This window comes from Misgurnus anguillicaudatus, chromosome 1 (genome assembly GCF_027580225.2).
Source record: "Misgurnus anguillicaudatus chromosome 1, ASM2758022v2, whole genome shotgun sequence".
NCBI lineage: Eukaryota > Metazoa > Chordata > Actinopteri > Cypriniformes > Cobitidae > Misgurnus > Misgurnus anguillicaudatus.
Window position 1 is genome coordinate 7,402,674 of NC_073337.2, and position 22,991 is coordinate 7,425,664.

General features: G+C 37.9%; 2 protein-coding genes across 2 annotated transcripts; both read right to left on the reverse strand.

Annotated features, from left to right (window-relative positions):
* Positions 1 to 81: 81 nt before the first annotated feature.
* creb3l2 (cAMP responsive element binding protein 3-like 2) lies at positions 82 to 19,853 on the reverse strand. The gene is made up of 12 exons (XM_073860013.1): positions 19,180 to 19,853; positions 7,316 to 7,544; positions 5,862 to 6,067; positions 5,686 to 5,770; positions 5,289 to 5,470; positions 5,054 to 5,203; positions 4,626 to 4,681; positions 3,389 to 3,457; positions 3,133 to 3,232; positions 2,860 to 2,983; positions 1,484 to 1,721; positions 82 to 1,396 (listed from the first exon to the last, which is right to left on the reverse strand). The coding sequence occupies exons 1-12, from the start codon at positions 19,276 to 19,278 to the stop codon at positions 1,348 to 1,350; spliced, it is 1,587 nt and encodes a 528-aa protein (XP_073716114.1). The 5' UTR covers positions 19,279 to 19,853; the 3' UTR covers positions 82 to 1,347.
* An 802-nt stretch (positions 19,854 to 20,655) lies between these two features.
* On the reverse strand, positions 20,656 to 22,704 carry ssbp1 (single-stranded DNA binding protein 1). Its single transcript, XM_055191365.2, has 7 exons — positions 22,583 to 22,704; positions 22,106 to 22,182; positions 21,961 to 22,018; positions 21,539 to 21,679; positions 21,305 to 21,392; positions 21,119 to 21,207; positions 20,656 to 21,007 (listed from the first exon to the last, which is right to left on the reverse strand). The coding sequence occupies exons 2-7, from the start codon at positions 22,127 to 22,129 to the stop codon at positions 20,964 to 20,966; spliced, it is 444 nt and encodes a 147-aa protein (XP_055047340.1). The 5' UTR covers positions 22,130 to 22,182; positions 22,583 to 22,704; the 3' UTR covers positions 20,656 to 20,963.
* Between the last annotated feature and the right edge of the window lie 287 nt (positions 22,705 to 22,991).

Consider the following 22,991-nt stretch of genomic DNA (forward strand, 5'->3'; position numbering starts at 1 on the left):
ATAACACACATATATTTGTCTAATATTTTATTCAAGAGTAGGCTACATGTGGGTAACACACAAAATGAACTCTCAGACTCATTTTTCTCAATGCTTTTACTAAGGAAAATATTTATTTGCTTTGCAGAGAACAGGACAAGGCAAGGTAATTTCAGGAAGATTTTCAAGACAATAAAATTGAATTGATGTGATGCAATGAAAAGAAATACAATTTATAGGTGGGTAAGACAGTCTGTGGGCATTTCATAAGAGTGAGAAGATGAATATATCACTTAAGTATTTCGCCACAACAAATACAGAATACACACCAAGCTTATATACAACATCATCTGCGGCAAATTGTCAGACATTATGCCACAATTCAAACATCACATGGGAAAAACCTCTCCTTCAAAATGCTCTTGTCTCCAGGATAAAAAGGCTTGCAGGCATACTAAAAAATAATAAATAACAGATCAATTCTATAGGGACCCAGTGCAAGGAAGTTCACCGCATGCCTGCTTACAGGGCCGACACACATCGCTCCGAACTACGTTTTTTACGACCATTCAAATCTAGGAAAAAAAGATTTGAATGATTTGACGATCAGAGAGATGAGGCAGTTGGAAGGACAAAAAAGCACCATCTGTCCTTAAAAGACTTTAGACCAAATAAAAGAGGGCAACGTCATATGAGGGACTATGGATCAAGTGTCCATCCATTCATGTACATTACCCTCTATGAAAAGCATCTCCATTGATATAAAGCTCATGAATTCATTTCTATCCCTGACAATACAAAAGAATTTCACAAATATTTACAAAAGACAGATGACACATTAAGAAAACCTCTTTAAATGCTTTGGAAAACTTCCATCTTCAAACAGTAAACACTGTTACAGATATTATTTTATTGAATTTAGTATTACAGTGTGAATCCTTGGATTATTTTTGAATGAATCTTTGGATGCCTGCAGAAATCCTCTTTGAATTGAGATGGTATAGCTACATAATACCATTTAACATCCCCATTGTTTGTGTCATTGTGTAAATACGAAATCAGAAATTTCAATATATTACACATGTTCTCAGTAGCATGGGGCAAATAGGCACAAAAAGAAATAAAATAATTTTAAAGCACGTAAATAAAGCAGAATCGTGTACATAAAGTATCAAAATATGAGATACTGTTGGAATGGAATAAAAAATAAGTTTTTTTGTTTTTTGCCTTTATCTTAAAAAAGGACATCTAAGTTAAGTAAAACAATACTTAAAGTATATCTATAAATACAAAGCCTATCGCCCCGCCACTGCAGGGAGAGAGAGGAATAATATATGTTGATGGGGAGAGAGGGGGACCAGCCGAACCTCAGGATGTCTCATTGACCGTCCTCTCCAACTGTATCACTTTTGCCGTCGTGTTTGACCTGCGAGAACAAAGAATCGCTTTAAAAATCACATTTTGTAACTGAATCAAATCTATGTGGTGGCAAAAAATCACAAAGGTGTTTGACCTGTGTGTATGCAGGTCTATGAGAAACGCTTTATTGGTGTTGATTAAATGTGGGTGTGGCTCCGCTTCGTGTATGTCCGCCTGTTCCTGTTTGCGTTGCTGTTCCAAGCGCCAAGCTGCCATGACATCAACCTGCCCATCCCATTCAGGATATTCCCCTCCCAGACCGACAAAATGAGGGTCGTCCATCCCCCCGTGCTCACTTATGGCCAGCAGGTTGCGGGACTTCACTAAAATAATAATAAAGAGAGATTACACTTCAGATAAGAAGAATTAAAAACAATTCCAAGCATTCACAAAAGGTATCAGAATCCCTTTCATTCCTGCATTTGTAAACACACAGGAATCGATGTTGTGGTGCATTAACTGGATAACATGCGTAGGAGAACCGTGATAAGGACAGATCAGAGATCAGTGATGATTAACCGATCGCTCTGCTTTTAAAAGCATGATAATTACAGCCCCACTCATCACTGATAATGACTCTCTACAGCTCAAGTGTGGGACGCTACCAACTACAGCCTTAATCGACATCTAAACACCGTAACTGCTCCATTCATTAACCATTATATCTACCATGTGCAGACACTTAAAACCTTTCAATCTTTTAATCAGACATGGTCACAGAATAAACAACTAACTATTATTGGTGTATAACAACTACTTCAAATTTATTCTGTATAATAACAATATTATTATAATGGATTCCAAAATAATGGAATATTAATACATCCGATCATTCACAAAATATTTGAATTATTCAGCTTGTGCATAATTTAAAGCGGCCATGGCATGAAAATCTGACTTTTCCCATAATTAAGTGCTATGATTGGGTCCCCAGTGCTTCTATCAACCTATAAAATGTGAAAAAGATCAACCCAGTAACTTAGTTTTGGTAAACCATTCTCTACAAGCACATGAAAAAATAGTTTGTTGAAATTTGGCTCTCCTTATGATGTCATAAGGAGCTCTTCTTATAATAATACCACCCCTTAATCTGCTCTATCCAACCACAGCACTGCCATTTAGTGCAGAGAAAAGCACAATTGAGTTTTAATTGCAACAAACATGATCCGTGTTTGAATTTCATCAGCTCATTTGCATTTTAAAGGACACACCCAAAACGGCACATTTTTGCACACACCTACAAAGTGGCAATTTTAACATGCTATAATACATTATTTATATGGTATTTCAAGCTTAAACTTCACTTATTATGTGCTCTGGGGACACTAAAGATTTATTTGACATCTTAAAAAAGTTTTGTGCCATGGCCCCTTTAAAAAACTTTGTATCGATGAACACAGCAGCACATATGGCATACATAGCGTTTAAAATTTCAGTGTAGCGCAAATCTTTAGTGTTTACCTGTAGTTGTGTACGAGTCTTGTATGGAAATGTCTCTGGTCAGGTCTGTTTTGGTGATAGAAGAACAAGGACTCAGGCCTTGGTAGAAACTTCCCAAGAACAGAGAGAAACACAACACCACTACCTGCAGAAATAACAGAAAACAACAGACTAAATACAGCATTTCTTTGCACTCCCCCTCGTTCACACACACATCTATACGTAATGCTCTTTTGGTCACTGGACCGCAGTACTCAAGTGACCAGCAGGGCGGCGACATGAGGAAACTCTCACCATGAGGCACGTAGAGGTCTGGGTGCCCGTCACCCTGCAGGATCGCGGGACCTTTCCTGCAACCGCCGCCTGCAGAGAGTGCAGCTGTTGCAACAGGGACCTGAAGGACACAAGGGTACATAATCAATACACATCTGATGCATAATTTATAACTGAATATTACAGGTATAATACCAAACAATGCTGTTAGCAATGAGTGACATTTTTATCCATTTTGATTTTATGGGTAGTAAAAGAGGCTTTGGAGCAAACTTACTTGTTGGTGCACTCAAGTGTTTCAACTTTCCTCCGTAGTTCACAGTTTTCATTGGAGCAAGTCTCCACCCTGTGGATAGAGATGATATTGTCAGATGGTATATTATTGTGGGGCATGTTCTTTTGACAATTTTTTTTTTTTAAACATGCACTGATGAATTGTACACAATGACACCAATAATGTGCAATGAAATGTAAATTTCATCATGCATTTTTCCAAAGCAACCTTTGATGATCAGCATTGCTTCAATTTAACAGAGACAGTGCGCAGTTATGCTAATTTGAAAACCACGCCCACCGAGGGGGAAACAATCCATCCGTCTCCATTGACCCTGCACTGCGAGAGGCCGCCTCCCCGTCATTTCTGGCTTCTAACAAAAAAACAGAACAATGCCCAAAAGCTGCTGCGTGACAATGTATACAGCCAACAAGCGAAAAAACCCAGAAATAATTTTTAAAAGCTGTCGAGCCGTAAAACCCTGCCTTTAAGGAGAAAAAAGTGGATCACCAACTACATTTCCCTCTAGTGGGCGCTGTTCTACTAATAGTAGTAATATGAAAAGTTGCATGTTTTCCACGTTTGTGTCTTTCTAGTGCTGGGCAAAGATTAATCGCATACAAAATAAAAGTGATTTTTGGCATAATATATGAGTATGTGCTGTGTGTAATTATTATGTATAAATAAATACACACACATTCATGTATGCATTTAAGAAACATTTACATGTTTATATATATTTATTTATATTTTTATATATTCTATATTAAAAATAAATTAAAAAAAATTATATATAAGTAAAACAATTCTAAAATGAATATATGAATTTGTGTGTGGTTAAATATGCACAATAATTAGACACAGTACACGCACATATATTATGCAAAAAAATCACTTTTATTTTGTATGCGATTAATCGCGATTAATCTTTGCCCAGCACTACTTTAAACGCTCGCTTTTTGGGGTCGACAGCTTATAAAAATATATTTCTGTTTTTTTTGCTTGTTAGCTGTACATCCTGCCACACAGCAGCTTCTAGGCACTACTCTGCTCCTTGCTACAAGCCCGAAACGACGAGGAGGCAGCCCTCCGCAATACAAAGTCAATGGAGACGGATGGATTGCTCTCCCACTGGTGGGCTTGGTCTCCATTACAACAGATATGAATGTTTAACAGTTGCTAGCTTTATTTGTATTGTAGTACACAAATATCAAATGCAAAATATTAAAAAAAAACATACTTCTTTTCTAGGGCATCCATGTACTCCTTTTTTTTCCTACGGCTCTCCTGAGCTGAAATCTGAAAGGACAAATTCCCAAACGTGGACATGAGTCTGACATCCAAACACCAGAGACTTTAAAGCAGGGGTCTCCAACCTTTTTATAAGCAAGGGCTACCACAATGTATAAAACAATCTGGAGGGCTACTTTTTGATATAGTCTTCTTAAAACTTTTTTGTTTTACTTGTTTATTTTATTTTATTTGACTTGTTTATATGTTTTAGTATTGTTTAAAATTTTAACATACGTAAACCAAGCCAAGATAATATAAAAAATATGTAATGAATAAATAATACAGTTGAGACTATTATTAGAATGTGCTTTGGCGGGCACCTCACACCACGTTGGTGACCCCTGCTTTAAAGTATGCATCTTTTACACAAACACCAATCTTGTTCTTGATCTTTCTGCGAATCTTCTTCAGGGCTTTCTCTTCAGCCTTAGACAAGGGCAGTTTGGTGGGCACCGGGTATCCTTCGGCGATGAGCGTACGTTTCTCCTCTTCGGTCAGCAGCAGGGGACCTGAGCCCTGCAGTTTCTATCAGATGAGAAGGACGTCAATTTTCAGTTCTGGTCACATTTATCGTATTTGTTAGAGCTCTTGAGTTGTTTTTTTCACTCACATGGGGTGCTGTCAGCAGAGGAGAACTGGAAAGAGAAGAAGGGGCTCTTGGCGCCACCTTGAGGACAGCAGAAGTATGTGTGGGGCTGGCGGGTGCACAGGGGTGTACAGGACTCAGGCTGCCCTCTGAATCACTGCCGTGAGAGCTTGGAGGAGTGGGGGGCATCTGCAAAGACTCCAGTCCTGCAGAAAAGCATTGTAAATTATAATTACACGTCTCTCGGGATTACAAACTGAATTGTATGGTGGCTCAAATGTATAATTGACCTCTGGGCAACCCATCACCTACAAAGCAATGCTAATATTATTCAGTGTGGCCTATTAGTGCCCAGGGAATACACATACTGATAAAATGTATACCTTGACTGCACTGTAAATCTACAAATAAGATGTTTTACCTTTGGGTGAGAGATTCAAAAACTGATCCACCTCGTGTGGCTCCAGCTTAATCTCAGGACTGAAACTTTCATTGTCCACCTTCACCTGAAGCAAACAAACAAAAAAAGTCACTTTATTAAAACCGCACTAATATTAGCTCTAGACTACATATTTGCAGTGATTAGGCTGCGCTCACATCCAGAGGTTTAATTTGTGTAGCTCGAGGAAGGCTCAGTGTAAGGGTGGGGTCACTGGATGTTGTTACAGACTGAGGGGCAGGGCCCCCAGGGGCCAGCGTGAGAGTCAGCGTGGGCAACAAGGCGGGCGGGTCGCACAGCAGAGGTTCCATCTTAAGGCCTTTATTTTCCTGTTCCATGGGCCAATCATCACTGTCTGAATCACCTGGTAAGAGAACAGGAAACTTATTAAACTAGCTTATACACCATATTGCTCACTTTTGAAATTATTTCTGAAAAACTAGCAACAACTTTATTTTATTTAAATGTGGCGTATACTCTCAAGGCAGAGGTGGGGAACCCTGCATCCTGGAGGGCCACTTTCCTGCAGAGTTTAATTCCAATCCTAATAAAATAACACCTGTATTTCATTTCCAAGTAATCTTCAAGACTTCGATTTAATTTTTCAGGTGTGTTTAATCAGGGTTGGGACTAAACTCAGCAGGACAGTGGCCCTCCAGGACCAGGATTCCCCACCCCTGCTCTACAATAATTGCAATAAACTATTTCCAAAGTGGCAATGGATCCTCTCTTTAAAGGATTAGTACATTTTCTTAAAAACGAATCCAGATAATTTACTCACCACCATGTCATCCGAAATGTTGTCTTTCTTTGTTCAGTTGAGAAGAAATTATGTTTTTTGAGGAAAACATTCCAGAATTTTTCTCATTTTAATGGACTTTAATGGACCCCAACACTTCACATTTTTAATGCCGTTTAAAATTGCAGTTTCAAAGGACTCTTAACAATCCCAAACGAGGCATCTTATCTAGCGAAATGATTGTCATTTTTGGCAAGAAAAATATGCACTTTTAAACCACAACTTCTCGTCTATCTCTGGTCCTGTGACGCGCCAGCGTGACCTCACGTAATTGCGTAATGCCGTGGAAAGGTCACGTGTTACATATATGAAACGCACATTTGCGGACCATTTTAAACAATAAACGGACACAAAGACATGAATTAGTATCAGTCGACATGCAATAATGTTGGAACGGTCCTCTTTCTCCACACTGGGGCGTAGTTTCAAATACCTCATCGTGACCGTGACGTATTACGTGAGGTCACGCTGGCGCGTCACAGGACCGGAGGAAGATGAGAAGTTGTGGTTTAAAAGTGCAAAAGTTTATTTTTCTTGTCAAAAATGACAACGTTTCGCTAGATGGGACCCTTGTGCCTTGTTTGGGATCGTGTGGAGTCCTTTGAGGCTGCATTTTTGAACTGCATTAAAACTTAAGTGTTGGGGTCCATTAAAGTCCATTAAAATGAGAAAAATCCTGGAATGTTTTCCTCAAAAAACAATTTCTTCTGGACTGAACAAAGACAGACATAAACATTTTGGATGACATGGTGGTGAGTAAATTATCTGGATTTTTTTAAAGAAAATTGACTAATCCTTTAAAAACAAGCTTACCAGCATCACTTCCAGGTTCACCAGGCAGATGTGAGAGGGGAGACTGTGGGCGCGAGTCCCCGCACAGCGAGTAACTGTGCTCAGCCTGGATGTGTGGTGGCACTGGAGAGGCAGAAGTCAGGTCCTCCTCTGTGTCCATAACATCATCGCGTCCGGACAGGAACGGGTCGCTCAACAGCTGCCCCAGCAAAGCCTCCTGAGAAAGATCATCCAGGAGCTCAGTGAAGTGCTGCAAAATAAAATAAATAGGACATTGAGATTCGATAAAAGCCGTATTAAAGGAGAACAGAGTACCTAACCTAGATAAAAACCCTTAGGGGGTGCGTGAGAGTCGTGTTCAACCAGAGCCTGTTAAATAGACCATAAACATTGTTGGTGTGCATCAGCATGTTTCTTGAAGATCTGATCTTGTAGCCTTGAGGGACAGACAAAACATCACATTAAGCGTCCCCAGGCGAAATCACTCAACCAATCAGAGTGAATCTTTTGACTTCTTCCGTCCAATCAGAAGGCTAATTCCGGTCATTTAGTCTCTGGCTGTGGTGAAAGGGTTTGATCAAGGCCCAATAAATGACAGACAGACACCTCCCTTCTCCTTGGCATTCCTATCAAGGCATTCCAATCCTTGCATTCCTTCATCATGCCCCTCTAATCAAACAGGTTAAGACATGCTGAAACACTTTGACAAACTCTTAGCCCCTTTTTAGTAGAGGCCAAACACAGCACCTGTGTATCGAATTCACAGATATTCCCGGTACCAGGTACCACAGTACCTCGAATGTTGTCTATCAGATGTATAAACCAGACTCACAGTTTATCTCTGAACCGGAAACGGATGATCAGACACCCTGTGCTGTGGTGTGAAAAATCCCACTGTTATCTGCAGCACTAAGACAATGAAAGTCATTGTAATGGTAAAATGCATCTCCGAAGGGCTTGTGTTCAGAGATCTGCCCTATCCCAACAGACTTGTTTCCATCTGCAAGCATGAGTCAGAGTATAGACGGCTCATTCACAGGAAGAGAGTCAATATGTGACTTTCAGCACCAAGACATACTGCCTTACACTGCCTGTACATGCATCTGTTCAGATGTTACAGTCATATATGACACAACATACAGTTCAATCAAAGACGGATTATAAGATCGATCAGTGCTGCCTTAATTAAAACATGATGCTCAATATTAAAGGGACACTCCACTTTTTTTTTTTTTAAATGCTAATTTTCCAACTCCACTAAAGTTAAACATTTGATTTTTGCCGTTTTGGAATCCATCCAGCTGATTTCCGGGTCTGGCGGTAGCACTTTTAGCATAGCTTAGCATAATCCATTGAATCTGATTAGACCATTAGCATCGCACTAAAAATAACCAAAGAGTTTTGATATTTTTCCTATTTAAAACTTGACTCTTCTGTAGTTACATCGTGTACTAAGACCGACAGAAAATTTAAATATAGATATGACTAGGAACTATACTCTCATTCTGGCGTAATAATCAAGAACTTTGCTGTCGTAACATGGCTGCAGGAGGCGCAATGATATTACGCAGCGCCTGAAAATAGCCCCGTGGTTACTTTCAATAGCAGGGGACTATTTTCGTCTGCTGCGTAATATCATTGCGCCGCCTGCAGCCATGTTACAGCAGCAAAGTCCTTGATTATTACGCCAGAATGAGAGTATAGTTTCTAGCATTATCGAGCAAGAAAACCACAACTTTTAATTTTCCGTCGGCCTTAGTACACGATGTAACTACAGAAGAGTCAAGTTTTAAATATGAAACATATTGAAACTCTTTGGTTATTTTTTTAGCGCGATGCTAATGGTCTAATCAGATTGAATAGATTGTGCTAAGCTATGCTAAAAGTGCTACTGCCAGACCCGGAGATCAGCTGAATGGATTCCAAAACAGTAAAAATCAAATGTTTAACTCTTGGGGAGCTGGAAAATTAGCATATTTAAAAAAGCGTAGTGTCCCTTTAAATAACAGGTAATGATACTTCTCATATTTAAAGAGATCGTTCATCCAAAAACTCTCACTCTCATGTTGTTACATACCTGTATACATTTCTTTGTTCTGATAAACACAAAGAAAGATATTTTAAGAAATGTTTATAACCAAACAGTTCGTGGACCCCATGTACTACCATAGTATTATTTTTTCCTACTATTGGAAGTGAATGAAGACCACGAATGGTTTACAAACATTTCCCAAAATATCTTCCTTTGAGTTCATCAGAACAAAGAAATTGATACAGGGTTGTCACAACATGATGGTCAGGAAATGATGAAATAATTTTCATTTTTGGGTGAACTATCCCTTCAAGATTCTGCACTATTGTAAGATACTAAATTGCTAAGCAAATAAGTAGTTGGGTGACACTGACCACATGTGTTAGCAAAAAGATCATTTTATGTGTAATGTTCAAAACAACAAAACGTAATTCTCTTCCAAAAATGACAGAAGAACAAACGTGATCTGAGAAAGTAGAAAAAAAATGGTGGAGAATGGCCAGCATGTGGATTCAATTACAGACTGACTCAGATCCAGAGGATAGCCAAGTCAAAAACACACACAGGGGGAGAGAGGGAGACAAGCATATACTGTATACACATTTAAACAAGTGAAATGACAGATAAACACACTACTGAACAACAAATCAAGGGAAAATCTGTGTGTCCATACTGACAACATCAGTTTGGAATGCCTTGTCCTACATTTCCACTTTTTCATTTCACACACTCCCAGCTCTTCTGATCCTCTGTCAGTTCACCAATAAGACCCACGATGAAACGTCTAGACGTTATAAGCATCCCGGTATTCTGACACAGCCTGCTGTCTGCCTTCCACCCCCAACATATTAAAATTATACTAGAGGAGTATGTAGTCATGTAAACACTGCTTCTGAAAAGCCATCGTCTGAACTTGCACGAACTCCACATTTGCCCAAACACTGCTCTTTTCAGATTAATGTGACTGTAATTCACTGTTTGAATGTCCTGTTTGGCCCATAACAATCTCAAACATACGCTGCCAATTCCAATGCCAGTTAAGGTGAATTATCCATGTGGCATAGCAGCAGTTTAAAGGAGAACAGAAGTAGGTAAAGATGTAGGATGCGTGCCGCAAAATTGGACTGAATTCACAACTCATGTTGGAGTTGTGAATGTAAAATGAAATTATTATGATGTTCCTGCCCCATCAGACCTGACACGCAGTTACATTTGAGCATGTGCTAAGATGATGTATGACGATTCCTGTAAATTTCCGGGTGTCGACTGTTCACGAAGAGAAATATGCGAGACTGTTTACTCTGACGTGAGGTTTCCTTGGGTTGGAGGATAGAAAGAATCGCATCCAAGTGTATCTGAATTTGCAAAGGTAAATGAAAAAGTATTTGCATGAAAATACAAAATAAAGACTCATCTTTACTCCATGTTTACGATTAAAAAAATAAATAATAATAATTTGGAACAAAATACTGCATGCATTCATAAACGATGATTCATTCCTCTCTGTCAACACAAGATTGCTTGCATCCAGCTGGTTTTGGATTTTGGGAAAGAAGGCTTCTTTGTCCATAATTTGGAATGGGTGAAAGTACATTTGGTTTAAGTTGGGGGGTAGGGTACTGCAATTCGATCCTTGCCAAGTTTTTACCCAGCTGGAGAATCGGAGTAGTTTTGCACGCCGGGCCAGCCTAGACAGATCACCTGGTATTGGAAGTGTCGCTTGGCGTCTGGTAAAATTCTAACATGCTTGTACGTTTAAGGGAGGCGTGAATGTGTCTGAGTCTGTGTGTAGAAAGAGGAAATCTGTTGGCCACAAGTGGATTCAGTTCTGGGTGACGCAACACTTTAAGCAACAAACCAGATGTGTGGAAAGACAGACCAATGAGAGACAGGGCAAAGCCAACAAACACAGAGCGACCAAAGATCATACTGTACCCGAGTCTGGACCTTGTTCTTTACTCACCGCTGGATCAACTGATACTAGTCACTACAAATCTATTTAATTTGGACAGGAGCACCTAAAGCCAGCCATTTATGACAAACCTGAGTGAATCCAGCATATTTGCTTGTGTGAAAAAATAACATTCAAGTATAACAAGCTTATTTTTCTTGTCGAGATTAACCCTGCGCTGTGGTACAAGGTCTTGTGCACTATCTATGTTTTTGATTATTTAGTGCAATCACGGGACAGAGGCCAGTGTGAAGTGACATTAATCTGAGCCTTTAAACAAAGACTTGTTTTTCTTTTGCAGTCTGGATCACACGGTCTTACTGACCCATAGACCCATGGTCAGGTCATGCCTTCTGTTGGAAGCGGGGCATAACAGGATGTTCGCTTGGAATTCAATCAATGACTATCCAATCTGCTGTTTAAAATAAATAGGAAAAAAATAGTCAAAAGTAGCAATAACCCCTAACTATTAAAATTGATTGTAAAATAGCCATTCCTAATTGTAGAGCCTTATTTTAAATACAAAGCACTGGACAAAAGCTGGTGTCGGGGAAATGTTGTATATCCGGTTGTTTAATCCAAATGGGTGATTCTCACGAAACCATTGAAACAGCACGGCACTAATGATTTTAGCTTTAAAATGTGTAATATAGTAACATTAAAAAGCATTAGAATTAACACAATACTGTGTTCTACCTTACACAATGTGTGATTTCAACATAAGAATTTATAATTGGAAATTTTATTTCATTTTCTGCTGAAATTCTCATTACCGCAATGTGTCCGGCTGTGTTTGAACATGCGTTATGTTGTAATTTAATCAAATTAACACAAAAATATTATGAAAAAAAATAAATGGATGTTTTGCTAGACTACTTTAGATGACAGAATAAATATTTACTGAATATTCATGTATAATAATAATGAAGAAAAATTAGGAAAATGATGTGTCCATGCCTGATGTTCTCATCCTCCGCAACACTTTTTGAGAACAGTTTAAGCACACATACAGAATTTTAATAAAGTTTGATTTTGAGTGACCAAGCACTTCAAGATGGCTACCAGGTAAGATCATTTTTTACAGTTAATTTGAAATATTGTCTTGTCAGAATGCTTACACGACATTTTGATTATCATTACCGCAACAGATGCTTATTAAATGTTCATTTAATTAATAGAAGCATAATACTTTGATTTTAAATGCATGTGCAGAATCTCCAAATTATGTTCTTTCAGGTTTGTCATGTCATTTTGAAAATATGTCAGTGTTGATGTTTTCTGACTGTTGCGGTAATGAGATTTTTTAGGACTAATTTTTTAAATTATGTTACAAAAAGTGTTAAATGATAAGTAAAAGTTTTTAAATTAACGTTTCCATTTACTCCAGACTTTGTTTTTCAATCTCTGGTGGGAAAAAAGTAAATTTAAGCAATTTTTACATTTTCATGCTTGACATTTTTAAAACCAAGTTTTCGTGAGAATCACCCAAATACTCACATTCCGAATTCTACTTGTGCTTAATAAAAAAAAGTCAAGTCACCCCCCAAAGTCCCCCCCCCCCCCCCCTTAAAAGGCATTTGGAAGAAGCTCTGTTGTTGGGATAAGCACTAAATGTGGGTCATCACAGCTGTGGTTTAAGTTTATACTTCCCAAAAAGGAAATAACTAGCGAATGGTCTATAATTTCAACAAGACCAAACACATCCAGTATAACTGAGAGATGTCCCATCATCCCTTCCCCCGACTCTATAGCCAGAGGACAGTAATGTGCTAAAACTGAGGTGGGTGTTGGGGATCTCCAGGAAATGACTCCACTGTAATCCACATCTGGTCAACAGTGGCCTTAAAAGATGTATGATGTTAATAACACCCAGTGACAGGCATGCGGATAACAAATAGACCAAACTGGCAGTGATTGGAATGAATGGGTCACCTTCTTTTTACTCTTTTACAGGAGACACAACACAAATCCTAATGAAAGACTTCTCAAATATTTTTTGCAATATATTTGCAAAAAAAATGTTTAAAACACAATAATGGACATCACAAATGGGTGATAATATCACATTGGTTCATCTAATATATAAAGGGCCAAAATTCAATCTCGCATTTACATTTTAAAGGGCACCAATTATCCAATTCAAGATTTTACATTTCCTTTGGCGATTAAGTGTGTATTAGTATACATGTTAACGATATGCAAAAGGTACAAACCCCAAAGTAAACAATAGTCCCTTTCACACATACAGTCTTTACTGGTAATTTACTTGTAAATTGCCGTTAACATGTCATGTGTGAACAGAACCTTTCCGGTAAATCAGTGCTCCCAATTTACCAGTAAGACAGGTTGTAAGATTACCAGTAATTTACCGGTAAGCGCTGTGTGTGAACGAAAATTATACGATTACCGGCATTTAGAACGGACGACGTCAGGCTGTGCTGACAGCTTCGGGCCAATCATAGCGTTTTAATACAGATGACGCATTTACCCCCGCAGTGTTTACTGACGTTTCCACACACATGCTGCTTGAAAGTTGAGCACACCTGAAGTTTACGTCCACATTTCTTCACCAAAGTTGTTTAAAACAGCTTACCGCCGAATTGCCGACGTCCTTATCACGCCCTCTGTGAAGCCTAAAGTGCAAACTGTTGTTAAAAACGCATTTTCGGTTTGACGTCGTCTCATTCAATGTTGTTTGGTCATGAGCAACTTCAAGACTGTTTACCACAGACGTGAAAACAACAAAATACGGACCGTGGTTATGAACGACGTGGATTGTTTCCAAATACAACACTGAGCTCGCCGCGTGCTACAGGTACTTCCGCCTTCTCAACGAATTTACCGGTATTTTGATACTGATGTGTGAATGATGTCTTACTGGTAAAATAATGCAACGTCACTGCGTGTGTGAATAGCACATTTTTGTATTTACTGGTAAATTCATTCTGGTAAATTCATGGTAATTTACCAGAATTACTGTGTGAAAGAGGCTAATGACGCGTAAATCTCTTTTCTTGGATCACAACAAACACATGGATTGTAAGCAACGGTTTACTTCCTGGACCGGTTGAGGTGGTAACCCAGCAAACATTTGGACGTCCGATTACCGTTGAAAATACGTCCCTCCGTCACCTCCGTCACGGTTGAAAAATAGTTCCAAAATGAAAATCCAACCCACGTCTTTGACGTCATCTGACCGTGAATCACGAGTCTTTTCTGCACGGCCCATGCACGTCTAAAAATTTCCTCTTCTGGATGTTAATACATAAAACCCGTACATAAAATTTTCAATACACGCAACCTCAGACAAATATAGACATATACAAATGTATACAAGCGTATACAAATGCATTTTAGGACATGTTGTGCATTTGTGCCGTCCAGCCGCGACTAATTTTGGACGACGTTGATTTCGGACCAATAGTACAACATTTGTGCCGTCCTGCCGGGACCCCTTTTGGCCGGGGAGACGACCTATGTTTGCTGAAAAGCTGGCCAATCAAGGACACAACGCTTTTCAGATCGACGAGCTTTATAACAAATTGGAGCGTTTGAGGAAGGCAGGGAAATCTGAAGCAACAAAAATGTACTATATGCGGAAAATAATGTGAACCATAAACCATGCGAACACATTGTATTACACCAAATACACAAAATAACGTTGTTTTTTAGCAACGTAATAAGTGGTCTTTAAAGGGACTGTAAGTAGGATTTTAAGAGTTTTATTAATCAAAAACGATGTCTTTATTCATAAATAGACCCTTATAATGTGTGATGCTAGCAATGTTTCAATAAAAACAAAATTTTCAATCCTATTTATACAGTTTTATGTAATTTCATTTAGGTATGTGAATAATGAAACAAACAAACAAAAAAAAAACATCCAGATAAACATATCAGTTATGACATGTATATGGATTGATGTAGATAAATGTAATCAAAAAAGTATTAGTTATAAAAACAAAGCATTTTTCACAAAAAAAAAATGGAGACAAAACCATTCTCAATCCTCACCGATAAATCAATGTCTTTGTTATCGCACACAAAAAAAGTTCACAGGTAATGTTATACTCCCCGAGCAAATAACCTTTCCTGCTTTCCAGCCCCTCGGATACAACTTTCCCTACCGATATAAATGAACTGAAATCAAATCAGACAAAACTCCTCTAAACCCTTCGTCTCCAATGAACGCTTAAACTTACAGAAACCCCAAAATCACAAAGTGCGATAAGTAAAAAAATAAGATGTGGACACCCAACAAGAGAGTGTAGGCTCGGGTTGCAGCTTATACAAACCATCCATTCAGTTCAAAACAGCAAGAATATTCATTGCAAAGCTGAGAGTGACAGACGCTAAAATGTCAGAGAAGCTTAGAACATGAGAAGCCTCTGAAATACATAACTGTGTTGTATGACAGCCTGACCTACACATAAAAATAATATTAGAAGAATATTATATTACGGTGGCAAGTTGCATAATTCTTTAGCATCCATAAACACATAAACTGAAGTTACACCCTTTTATAATATGCTTGCCATGCTGGGACATCCTGATCTGAATTTTTTCACATTACTCTGTGTGTCATTGTCACTCTCTCAGTAAATAATAAAGCAGCCCTGCCCACTGACAGCCAAACAAATATCTTATTGTGCGCTATAGAAAAATCTACTGGTTAAAACATCGCTATAGAACAACATACCACATTAGAACATACTAGTAGTATTAATAATATACTATATTGTCTTTTAAAAACGCAACTTTCATCATAGTCAATAAACCAGTCATGGCAGGGCAGCACATCTGGTTACCACAAGGTCCAGTCTGCGGAGATAGCAGGTAAAGTGATCTCTTGGGTTAATTGTGCCAGTGTGATTATCAGCTCTAAGAAATGCTGAACATGAAGACATAACTGCTTTCCTCAGCATCTTCTTATCGTTGTGTTAAAGGGGACATCAAGCAGTTATGGTGCTTTTCCATTGCTTTTAGCGATGAAAACATCCACAAGTTGAGAACCAGGAACACCATAACAGTTTTTTCCCAAACTTGCAGTTTAGATTTAGATATACCTTTATTCGTCCCACAATGGGGGAAATTTCAGTGTTACAACAGCAAAAACAAAAGAAGACATAATAATATAATAAACCTTATAAGCAAAAGAAGTATATATAGTGTTTACAGACATATTGCACCCAAAAGAGGTTTGTGGCAGAACATTCGCGACGAGCACGTGTGTGTATATGCAACTTCAATGAGGCTCAGCGGAATGCGTCAACTACTGACGTCACGGGTGTTTGAACAGAAACTGTCACGTAAGACAGAGGTTACGTTAGTGATAAACGCGATGTGCAAACATCTTGTGATGGCCAATTTTAATGTTGTGGGATAAATAAATGTATGGGAATGTACAAGGACGCTCTCACTTGTATGATGTCACAGCAGTAGGCAGCGCAAATATAACGACACACCTATAATCCTTCCCACTGTGGAGTCATACTAAACTCGATGGAAAAGCTAACCACGCCAAAGTGAGGTGAGGTGAGCTGACCCGACCCAAACTAAACTGTGGGGTACTATGCAATGGAAAAGCGCTATAAGACAACTTTTACAGAAAAATCCCTTAACAATAAAAAGTACAAATCACAAGTTACAGATGGTGCCTAGTGTCTATAGAGTAGGTGACAAACATTTTTGTATTTGCAAAGATGCGGGTGATTCTCACGAAACCATTGAAACACCACGGCACTAATGATTTTAGCTTTAAAATGTGTAATATAGTAACATTAAAAAGCATCAGAATTAACACAATACTGTGTTCTACCTTGCACAATGTGTGATTTCAACATAAGAGTTTATAATTGGAAATTTTATCTCATTTTCTGCTGAAATTCTCATTACCGCAATGTGTCCGAACATGCGTTATGTTGTAATTTAATCAAATTAACACAAAAATATCAAGAAAAAAAATAAATGGATGTTTTGCTAGACTACTTTAGATGACAGAAAAAATATTTACTGAATATTCATGTATAATAATAATGAAGAAAAAATAGGAAAATGATGTGTCCATGCCTGATGTTCTCATCCTCCGCAACAGTTTTCGAGAACAGTTTAAGCACACATACAGAATTTTAATAAAGTTTGATTTTGAGTGACCAAGCACATGGACCAGTTACTTCAAGATGGCTACCAGGTAAGATCATTTTTTTACAGTTAATTTGAAATATTGTCTTGTCAGAATGCTCACACGACATTTTGATTATCATTACCGCAACAGATGCTTATTAAATCTTAATTTAATTAATAGAAGCATAATACTTTGATTTTAAATGCATGTGCAGAATCTCCAAATTATGTTCTTTCAGGTTTGCATGTCATTTTGAAAATATGTCAGTGTTGATGTTTTCTGACTGTTGCGGTAATGAGATTTTTTAGGACTAATTTTTTAAATTATGTTACAAAAAGTGTTAAGTGATAAGTAAAAGTTTTTAAATTAATGTTCCCATATACTCCAGACTTTGTTTTTCAATGTGTGGTGGGAAAAATGTAAATTTAAGCAATTTTTACATTTTCATGCTTGACATTTTTAAAACCAAGTTTTCGTGAGAATCACCCATGCAAACACATCCCCTCTATACAAATCCCTCTCAAAAAAAAAATCTATCATAAGACGATGATTGGGGAGGGGGGCTATAAAAACCCAATGTTTGCATTTATCATACGATGCATCAGAATGACCTAGCTAATAAAAGGCACAAGTCAGAATTAGCTTTTTTAAGCACAATTTCTGAAACTCAAAACTGAAATCTGAAAGTCAGCCCTCCAGAGCATGACAGTTCAGCTAACTCATAATGCAGAAGGAAACTGACAACGGTCGAAACGCATAACGATAATAACAGGCAGATGCAACAGGCCAAACACATAAATCTGCTTTAGTTTACGGCCAAACTTCCAACTCAGACCAGTTTGCATTGTTGTGTGGAATTCCATGTCAACAATCCCTGGGGAGTGAAAGTAAAAGTGAGAGACCTGGTACATAGTGACCAGAGCGGGGGGAGCGTGTGTTTATGTATATGCATATGTGTAGGGGGCTGATGAAGTGTTAGAACAAAGACGCCGTTCTGTACTAAAGGTGAGAGTGAATATGAACCATTCCTCAACTTACAAAGCTCATACAGTTCTCCTGAAAGTCTGCACTACCACCCTGAATCAACACTCTTATTCTGCTCGACCATCCACATTACATGTTGATTTGATGCTGCTGTGGGTGTTATATGGTGGTGTGTCTGGTTATTTAATAGAGATCTGTACCCTTCACAACACTGCTTCAATTACATTCCTTAGATGTAATTTAAGATTCCTTGATCTATGAAGGGCTAGCTAAATTTATAGGCCCCTTTGAACCCCCTAATTAGTGAAATCCACCCATCACGAGCGCAGGGGCCCCTTTTGACTCTTTTCTGCCCTTGAGCAAAAGTTGGAACACAAACCGGTTATTACATAACCTCAAGACTCCATGCAGAATATTGACTTTCCCCTCAAAATAAACAGGGGTCATCTCTGCATCTGCAATTCTTTGTGTAGCATTCAAGAGTGGATCCATGCAGGTATAACTGCACCGTCTGAACTTTATCCCTTGGAGCCAAGTGAACCTAAAATCTGCTAATCTGACACTAACATTTGCTATACTAACAAGAAGAAGTGCATTTCTATTATAATCAAGTTAAAAACCAGTTATAAATGTAGTAAACAATCAGATTTAGTGATTATATAAAATGCATTTTGTGTGATATGACACCGGTTGCATTAGATCAAAACAAGCGATGACGTTATAATCGGTGATGACATTGTGCCACGACTTGACATGCACAGAGTTGTATTTAATAAACAAACATTCCAACTTACGTTGCTGTATAAAATGTTGTCGTTATCTCCCGGTTCGGACAATTCGCTGAGATTCCTGTCCCATTGCAAAAACGGCTCCCCACTATCCATTATTTCCATGCCTCGATCTGTATCTGTAATATTCGTTCACGGAGAGTTGTGATGTCGCTTTAACGACTTTAAGCGACAATGTATCAAAGGTATCAACAACAACGTATCCGTCAAACGACTCGACAGGTCGCGATATGGAGCGAATTCCTTCACTGTCAGCGAAAAGTTGATACAAAGTTGCGCGTCTCGTTGCCAGTAGTGCGATGGTTACTTTGTAACCGCGCGTCTCTTTAAGTTACTACAGTGTTTTGGTTATTGTTCGGTTGTATAAATGTTACAGGTATCATCGGACCTAAACGTTGCGAGAAACTAAGTTGTGTTTTAACCCCAGGTTACTTTTCTTCTCTCTCAGCTTCCTTGAGAAATGTCGCCCCTTCACAGACCAAACAGGAATTTGGGGCGTGGAAAATGATGGGAGTCGCAAATTTGTTTAACAAAGACATTTTGTTGGAAATTCTTCGCTCATTAAACAATAAATGTAACGTGTCCTGATAAATAACATTGTATTTTTGAAACGACTTGTGTTTTACTAAGCTGTTTTGAGACACTACGCACGAATTTGGCATGAAAACAAACTTTCCTATCCAAGGGCCCGCCCTAATACGCGTGGCGACCAATCAGATGTGCTTAGTGCGTTTAAAGCTCGAATACCTTTCGTAGACTTCACGCAAGACATGGATGACGGACAAATGGATTGACCAATAGGAGGTCGTCGCCTCAGGTTGGATGACTGACGTAAAATCACTCCAATAGCAGGTTACTTCGCACAATCTCTTAACAAACCGTGTTAAGCCAAGAGTACCAAACTGCGCGCACCGCCTTAACACCGTCCCTTATTTTTTTTTAAATATATGTATCCGTTTTACTTGAACCAAACCACCAAAATAGTATTTTTACAAAAGCCACGTGAATGTGTGGTTTCAAATAGGTTTTGATGAGCTATTATTTTGAGCGTTTCCATGAAACGCCTAGTTTTTCGTGTAGTGAACTTAAACTGTGTCGTTCACTATGTAGTGAATATGCGAAATATTTCAAATACACCATTAACAAGTTGCTGTACGATAATTTATGTAGCTTATTACTATAGCAAGAAATAATCACTACACTGATTTATATGACACTGGTTTATATTTATTTGGAACTTTATAAGTATTTAAAAAGTATACAAAGTATTAAACAAGAAATAAATGAAACTACTCTATTGTTAGCAAAAATGGGAGATTTTGAGAACTGAGTGCTTTAAATTTTGAAATTACATAAAGTAGTATTTTGGTGAGCATAAATATTTTCAATAAACCTTTAACAAAAGCTGTCATATTTATAGACATAAGCATGATAGCACAACAACAAATTGGAAAATATATTTTTTACCAGAATTCCACATAATGATTTTTCAACATACCTTTAATATTTTCGACGTTACTAAAAAAAGTAAATGTATAATTCTGTTACAAAAACCGCCCAATCCAGTTTATGGGGCAGGAACATTGTTTACATGCCAAAGTGCATTCCACTGACGCCCTCTATCGGAAATAAGAGAGCATGTGAATTAACCTAACAACTTTTCTTCATTTGTTAATGTATGACTGTTAAGGGCAGGCATAAAGTCCCACAAGTTTATTGTCAATGAGCAGAGTAACACTATACAAAATATCTTCCATCTTCTTTTGGTTCCTAAAGTCTAAGAAAGCTTTTCACAACTGGTCTCGGACATTTTCACTTAAAAAGACAATATTATCTGTGGAAAGAAGAAAAATAGTACATTTTAACTCATAAGGCAAAAAAATGGGGAATGATGAGTAATTAAGACATGTTAAGCATCAAAAGTAAAGAGGCATTGAAGACTGACCTGCGATAATAGTTGTTGCTTGTCGCCTGACATTGTTTTTATCCACATATTCACCATAGTCAAGCTTTCCTTCAACAAGAATTCGGGATCTGAAAAACATTGGGTTAATTATAGTATTCAAGACACTTGTTTCAGTTTATATATTATTTTTAATGGTTGAAAAAACAACAACAACAGAAGACGCACCCTTTTTTCACATACTGATATGCCACATCTCTGAGACCTGGTTTGAATACTGAAATTCTGTGCCATGTTGTTTTCTGGCTGACATCTCCTGTTTAACCAACAAACCTATGTTAGTTTGTTTTAAGTTAACAAATTGCCATATGCAAATCTTCTGACTTTTGACTACTGAGTAATGGAAATATATCCCCAAAAGGATTTTGGTGCACAGCAATAAAGTCCTTTATAAACTCTTACCTGTATTTGTGGGTTCTCCCTCCCCTGAACGCCACATCTCATTTGTTGCCATAGAAAAGATGGTGACAGGGTTTCTGCCCTCTACCTGTCTCATGACAGGGTCTTGCCCCACACGCCCAAGCAACTGCACCTTGTTAATAGCTATTCAAGGAGATATAAAAGCAAACAGTTCAAGTTATTTGTTTGGAGCATATAGCACAGCCCTATACCACACTAACATGTAAAGTATTTAAATATGAATAATGAGTACAATTAAAAGGTTCCATCAAAGAGAGCAAAATAAATCGTATGCACATTTAATATATAAAATTAAGTGATGTGCAATGTTAAATAATTAACAATAATATTAATCAAGTAATTAGCTTCAAACAGAAAAATATCATCCCTGTCATGTAGAATGACATTGATTGACACATACTCACATCTCTCCAAAATCAGACTTGTATCTGTAGTCCTGTGTCTGACGAACTGTTTAAGTATCTGTCAGGATTAACAAAGTAACAATCAGCAATAACCCTTATTACCGGAAATTAACATTTATGGAAATAGTCAATGTAAGTTAGTTACCTGCGCAGAGGCATTTCTCAACATTATCTTTTCTTTGAGGATGTTTTTGTGTCTTCGTGGAATTTTTTAGAATTACCCTTAAAAACAAAAAGCACATGCACATTTTACAAAAGTGTGACTTATTTGGATAAAAGTAACATTCAAAAGAGATTATTAGCATTATTCCATGAGGCCACACATTATTTGGTTAAAATCTTTCCCTTGTTTTAGGAAACAATGTCGGAGTGTCACGTATAGACGCGGCCATAAATGTGCCACATTAGTTCATTGAAGTTTTTTTAATCTAATATCTAAACCACTTTTAGCAAATCCAATGAATAATCACATGTAGTTAATCTCCCGCCATTCGCGTCCATAAAGTGATTACGTTTATAGAACAAAGCTCGTGATTATTTACGCACAGAAATGATGCTTTGCATGTTATATTATTTTCGCTATAAATGTGAAAGACTAATCTAAAGATAAACTCTGACTTACAAGTTGAACAGATCTCAAGAATGCTTCAACAACGCCTCACGCTGTTTCCGGTCCGCCTTTGAAAACATTCCGTAGTTGCAACAACGACGCACTGATTGCGTTCCGACACTTCCGGTCAAGCGCTTCTTCTTCTTCGTCTTCTTCTTCTTCTTCTTTCCGTTTAATGGCTGCTCACTCCTTGGGAGTATTACTGCCACCTACTGTATAACTTGCGCATATGTGTAATGGATCTGAATTGTGAAGAACAAAAAAAAAAAAAAAAAAAAAAAAACCCTTTTGACACCCCATCTTCTTCGTCTTCTTCTTCATCTTCTTTTTTGGTGCTTTTTTTTTTTTCTTTTTTATTTATGAACAAATGTACACTTATACATGGCACTCATACTTGTTAGAAATAAAAATAAAAAAGCAA

Excerpts from the sequence above, each read along its gene's own strand:
- creb3l2 (XM_073860013.1), bottom strand. The coding sequence starts at position 19,278 with ATGGAAATAATGGATAGTGGGGAGCCGTTTTTGCAATGGGACAGGAAT. Across the intron at positions 6,068-7,315 it reads TGAACCTGGAAGTGATGCTG|GTGATTCAGACAGTGATGAT; the intron begins GTAAGCTTGTTT and ends TTCTCTTACCAG. Across the intron at positions 5,471-5,685 it reads TTTGAATCTCTCACCCAAAG|GACTGGAGTCTTTGCAGATG; the intron begins GTAAAACATCTT and ends GCTTTTCTGCAG.
- ssbp1 (XM_055191365.2), bottom strand. The coding sequence starts at position 22,129 with ATGTTGAGAAATGCCTCTGCGCAG. Across the intron at positions 22,019-22,105 it reads TGAGAAATGCCTCTGCGCAG|ATACTTAAACAGTTCGTCAG; the intron begins GTAACTAACTTA and ends TAATCCTGACAG. Across the intron at positions 21,208-21,304 it reads TATCAGTATGTGAAAAAAGG|ATCCCGAATTCTTGTTGAAG; the intron begins GTGCGTCTTCTG and ends AATGTTTTTCAG.